The 5685-nt window shown below is 44.7% G+C and overlaps 1 protein-coding gene across 1 annotated transcript; it reads left to right on the top strand.

The window, feature by feature from the left end:
- Positions 1-870: 870 nt before the first annotated feature.
- Positions 871-4645, top strand: LOC148020002 (acyltransferase GLAUCE-like). Its single transcript, XM_087699641.1, has 3 exons — positions 871-1437; positions 2437-3098; positions 3975-4645. The coding sequence occupies exons 1-3, from the start codon at positions 871-873 to the stop codon at positions 4282-4284; spliced, it is 1539 nt and encodes a 512-aa protein (XP_087555767.1). The 3' UTR covers positions 4285-4645.
- Positions 4646-5685: the final 1040 nt, after the last annotated feature.

Here is a 5685-nt window from a genome sequence, read left to right as displayed (position 1 = left end):
TGAACGCATGACCAAACCAAGTGGTATATAGGGGAGGGTAGCTAAGCAAACCAAGGGAAGGATGCATGAGCCTTGGGGGGGGTGAGAGAAATATATGAGGGCCACATACGAGGTTGGAACCCATAGAGACAAAGTTATCAACCATAGAGGTACAATGTTCCACCATATTTGGTGTCTACATTTAGGAGTGCCACGAATGTGGATAAGGGAGTTAGTTTCCTTCTTACGTGCTTGTTATATTAAGCATTTTAAAGGCTTGTTAAGAGATTGTGTTGCATATCTTTGAATTAGGGGAGTTAATTACTCATTAAGTGTCTAGGTTAGTGTTGTTTAAGGGACACTAGTCAAGCATTGATTAATTTATTATAATATTTTAGCTATCATTGAAAATAGTTCTACTACAATTAATGTTATCTAGTAATCATTGTTGGGTTAATTGCTTATCGTATACAGTAGATTAAAAGTGATATTTTATTGCTAATCATGAATGCTAATCTAAAAGTTTGAGGTGGTGGCTAATTGAGGTTGATTGTTACTTTAGTTGAGTGTAGATAATTTGTGTAATTAACACTTTTCATTAGGTAGCTACACTATAGGAGTACAAATTAATGGTGATTGTTATATTTAATCATTGAAGAAGATTGTGTATAGATACTCCTCCTTAGGAAACTAAGCAAGAGTACAAATGATCGATTGGTACTTCGAATTAGTGAAGGCTAGCAAATCAATTTGTTTCTACTTCACTTGAGTGTAGATTAGCGGTCTAATCATTCTCTGATTCATAAAATGGCTCAGTGCTAAGACTTCCTCCAGACATTGTTGAGGTTGAAGGGCGGCTGGCTGGCTGGCTGGCTGGCAGGCAGGCAATCGATGGCACCAATGATGAAGAAAGAGGATCATCATCAAGTGACGGATTTGAAGCTGCATGTGGAGAAGCCGGAGTGGGTGTATCCGGCGAGGAGGAGGCCGGGGAGGCAAGGCGGAGGCGGAGGCGGCGATGGTGATGGTGATGGTGATGGGAAGGAGGAGGCCGAAGGGGAGGGGGAGGGGGAGGGGGAGGGGGAGGAGGAAGCAATGTTTCTGAGCAATCTGGATCAGGTGGTGCTGTATCCGATCGAGACGGTGTACTACTTCAAGGTGGGGCGGTCGGAGGAGGAGAGGGAGGGGACGCGGGGGGTGGTGGGGCGGCTGAGGGAGGCGCTGTCGCTGCTGCTGGTGCCCTACTACTTCATGGCAGGGCGGCTAAGGCTGCAGCGGGCGGCGCACCGCCTGGAGCTGCTGTGCAACGACGCCGGGGTGCTGTTCGCGGGGGCGTGGTCGGAGCTCACGCTGGAGCAGCTCGGCGACCTCACGTTCGCCAACCCGGCCTTCGGGGGCCTCGTCCTCCAGATCAAGCACGCCACCAGCCTCGCCGACCTCCCCCTAACCATGGTCCAGGTAACAACTTAAAACCTTTGATGTGTGTCTGTTTGTCCAAGTTATAGAATAATTACATTACATTACATCATGAGATCCTTCAAAGTCAATCTACCTAATATACACTAGGCGCTCCGCACATAGACTCACCCCGGCGATTTTTGCGGGGGGCAGGTGCTGGACGCGTGGCACCCGCCCCTGCGTTCTCTTTCTTTTTTGTGGGGAAGGTGGGGGGCTGCCACGTGGCACCCGCCCCCATCTCTCCTTAACTAATAGTATAGACGCTCACACTCTCACACACCCACACACATACATGACAGTTATATCAATTAGATGCGCCAAAATCAATCTATGAAGAGATGCATATATACATATATAGATAGTCGTATCTATGTATGCATGCATGTATTTTAACCCTAATATGAAGTTCACCTGTGGTTCTTGCACAATTCAAAGTAGTAATACAACTGAAACTACATTTGGTGCTTTGCTAACATTCAAGTATTGAAGCAACCAAAATATTTTAAGGGAAATTAAAGTATGGATCACAAATGAACTTATTATACTAGCATAGCTCAAAACACGACGCACGCAAAGTACCGAGATGGAAGCACACAAAAAATAGGACAATTCATTAGGGTGGCAAAGTCATGAGGGAGGAGTTCCAAAAGCCTAAGCACCAAGTTGCTTTTGACAAGTTTTGAATATGTCTAGTAACTTTTATAGTTTTTTGCTCATGATATGCCAATGATATATATGTATATATATAATATACATATATATATGTATAATACATATATGTATACATACACACACACACACACACACACACATACATACATACATACATACATATATATATATATATATTCCATGATTTCCATTGAACAACGAATAATATGTATGATGATCTGGCTTAAGATGATGTATGACATGACTTCTAGTGTTCAAACATGCAACGACATGTGTGGATATGATCTAACTGTTCCTACTACATGTAATATAATATGTCTGAGGAAGGTGACGAGATTCAAGTGTGGAGGATTCACGGTGGGCTTCTCATCCAACCACGCGCTGCTGGACGGGATAGCAGCAGGAGAGTTCCTGGCCAACTACGCATGCATAGCGAGAGGGGAGAGCCTGAGGATATGGCCGAAGCCAGACAGGACAATGCTGAGGGCAAGGTCGCCGGCGACGGTGAAATACGAGCATTTCGAGTACGTGTGGCTGCCGGGGGTGCCCTTCTCGGAGCAGGCGGATCCAGAGGGGATGTACACGGAGCAAGACGCCATAGCGGCGGCGACGTCGAGGGGGGAGGCCCTGGACGACCACGGCTACAGGGCCTTCCACGTGGACAGCGCCACGCTGGCGAGGCTGAAGGAGGAGGCCCGAGCGGGGGGCGGCGGCGTAGCGGCCTGCACGGCCTTTGAGGCCCTGGCCGCCCACCTCTGGCAGTGCCGGACCGCCGCCTACGACATGGACCCCCTCCACTACTCCTCCTTCCTCTTCGCTGTCGACCTCCGGCAGCGCCTCCACCCGCCCCTCCCCCGTGGATTCGCCGGCAATGCCGTCCTCTCCGCTCGTGCCCGCGCCCGTGCCTCTGACCTGCTCTCTCAGCCCCTCTCGTATGCCGTGCAGAAGGTGCAGGAAGCTCGAGCTCTCATCACTGATGAGTATATCAGGTCAGCAGGCCTTCCATATCCTTCCTTAATTGCTGTGCATGCTATTAGACCTTCCACTTATGCAAGTAGATAGTACATGATGCCTCCTGGGACGAGGGGCACAGTGTTTGAGCCAATAGGAAAGTGGTGACTCAACTTATCACAGAGCCCATTAGATCTGAGCATTTCCCGTTAGACTTACACTTGATTTGGAACCTAGATAACACGTTAACAATTCCATGCTTGAGAGCCTTTCAAAAGTAATGACTGTCTCAACTCAAGAAGCAAGAGAACCCACTTGACTGGGAAACCTAGATTACAAATAGCATTGCCCAATTCAAAGATTGTATAGATAGGCGTTACTAGTTAGCAAAACATAAAACATTAGATGGGCATTCTAATTCATGATCCCCAAGCTACTTATCTTCTCTCTAGCTCCTAGTGGATTGCTAGTATATGGACCTTCTATGAGGCAGTTTTATATGGTCTATTGTAGATTAACTCGTGATGTACCTAAGCTACTTGTCTTGTCTCTAGTAGCTAGTGATGCTAGTATGTTGCTTTTGCCTTGATCAAATACAATTTTACATGTACTCTCAATCAACTTGTGATACCAAAGCTACTTGTCGTATGTCTAGCTCTAGTATTGCTACTACGTATCTTTTTGCCTTGAAACGAAAGTTCACATGGCCCATTCTAGATTAGCTCAGTGATTGTGTACTTGAAGTCAATAGATTTCTGACAAACAATGATTCGTGTACTTAATGTAGCTATATATCAAGCCAAGCTTCCATATTTCTTATCACAAAATCTAGTGATCTTGCAAAGCATGATAAGATGAGCCTCATAATTTGGCACCTAAGAAAAGATATCGTTCGTCCTTTTGAAACGTTGCAGGTCAGCTATAGATTGTTTGGAGATCCATAAGGGAGTTCCATTGAGCAATGCAGGGTGCTATGTGTCAGCATGGTGGAAAATCATCCAATTACATGACTTGGACTTTGGTTGGGGTCCACCAATCCATGCATCCCCTGTTGTAAGCTCACTGGTGGAGTTTGTGCTCTTTGTCTCCGATGGCACCCCCCATGGTCTGATTGTTCTTCTGGCCATGCCCTCAAAGTTTCTTCCAAAGTTTCAAAGCCTCTTTCTTCAAGTTCCTCCTTCCTCTCCTTCCCTTATTCTCCCTTCTTCCTCTCCCCACTCTTGATGTTGTATGAAAGCTTTCCATTCTACATCTCCCTTACATGATAATGTAGAATGATGCAAATTTTCCATTAGAATCTTCCAACACTTTAGGTATGATCACATCATACTTTGCATAGTCGTAACATGATACAAAACTAGTTATGACAATATCCCCTTTATGCTAACAAGGGGAAGGGTCAACATTCTAAATGAAAAGGCACCTTCCATGATAAGTTCCCTCAACTTCATACACAAAAAGAACCTTGTACACCGACTAATATGTTAATAGAACAGAGGACAAATCTCTTGAGGATAGGCTCTCTTGCTCATGTGCTGTGTGATTTCCGGAATCTGAGACAATCTTTTATTATTGAGGTACACGGCAACCGCACCATCATGAATCTAAAGAAAGCATGTGTGAGCTGTGTGAGCCGTCTATGTTGGTTGATGATCAAAGATAGCATGGACCTGAATATGCTATTTTACATATGACTTATCCCTGGGTTGTTTCTATTTTAGCCAAACAAAGATAATCACTAGATCTGTTGCTCCAGGTCGATGGAATCAACTTAAAAGAAGTGTTTGGAGGAAATTTTCATAGTAGGGCATCTTTATCAGGAACCAAAAGAATAGCGCTCGCTTGCTCTCTCTCTCTCTCTCTCTCTCTCTCTCTCTCTCTCTCTCTCTCTCTCTCGCTGAAGCTATGCACCAACATTATTTCGTGCATTCTAGCACTTAAAAGATGAAGATAATGGAGTTTTGTTCACAAAAGCCTACACGAAATCCAGTGCCATTGAACATAATTGAACATCAAAAGTACTCTCATACAATCTCTATTTTACATGCAAAACAGGAATAAATTTGGGATATTTAAAGGGTTGCCAATTTTCTCCAACAGTAGTATTGTAGACTTGTAGAGGTCAAACACATGCATGCTTATCATACTATTCAATCTGTTTGTTAAGGTGCTAAAATGACATTCATAGAGTTAAGGCATGGGTAGATGACCTCACAACAGCTTACACACAAGGCTGCCCTTGCTTGTCATCTGCCTATGCATGGACTAATAACAACCTACTATTTGGAATCCATTTGCATCTCCCCCTTTCAAACCAACAAGAAGCAAGAACCACGTTCTGGACCAGTCATAGCAATCCACCACCCATATAACATGTCTTTAGAACTAACCATGATTCCCGTTACCAAAATCATGTACGTAGGAAATGATCACAAAGGCTAGCTTTTGGCAAGCAACAAGCCCAAACACAGGACAAGAGCTGGTCAGATTGAACCTGGCAAACCAGAAAAACTAGAAAGAACACGCACTTGTGTCTCCACAGAAAGAACCAACACGCCAATGTGTTCTCATTCAAAGAACCATTGAGCAAAGCCAAGAAAATAGCCAAAAAGTAAGTTCCCTTCG

The sequence above is a fragment of the Lygodium microphyllum genome, chromosome 19 (genome assembly GCF_053477565.2).
Source record: "Lygodium microphyllum isolate KBCC chromosome 19, Lygodium_microphyllum_v1.1.10, whole genome shotgun sequence".
Lineage (NCBI taxonomy): Eukaryota > Viridiplantae > Streptophyta > Polypodiopsida > Schizaeales > Lygodiaceae > Lygodium > Lygodium microphyllum.
This window is presented reverse-complemented; position numbering and strand designations above follow the sequence as displayed.

Excerpts from the sequence above, each read along its gene's own strand:
- LOC148020002 (XM_087699641.1), top strand. The coding sequence starts at position 871 with ATGGCACCAATGATGAAGAAAGAGGATCATCATCAAGTGACGGATTTG. Across the intron at positions 1,438-2,436 it reads TCCCCCTAACCATGGTCCAG|GTGACGAGATTCAAGTGTGG; the intron begins GTAACAACTTAA and ends TGTCTGAGGAAG. Across the intron at positions 3,099-3,974 it reads ATCACTGATGAGTATATCAG|GTCAGCTATAGATTGTTTGG; the intron begins GTCAGCAGGCCT and ends GAAACGTTGCAG.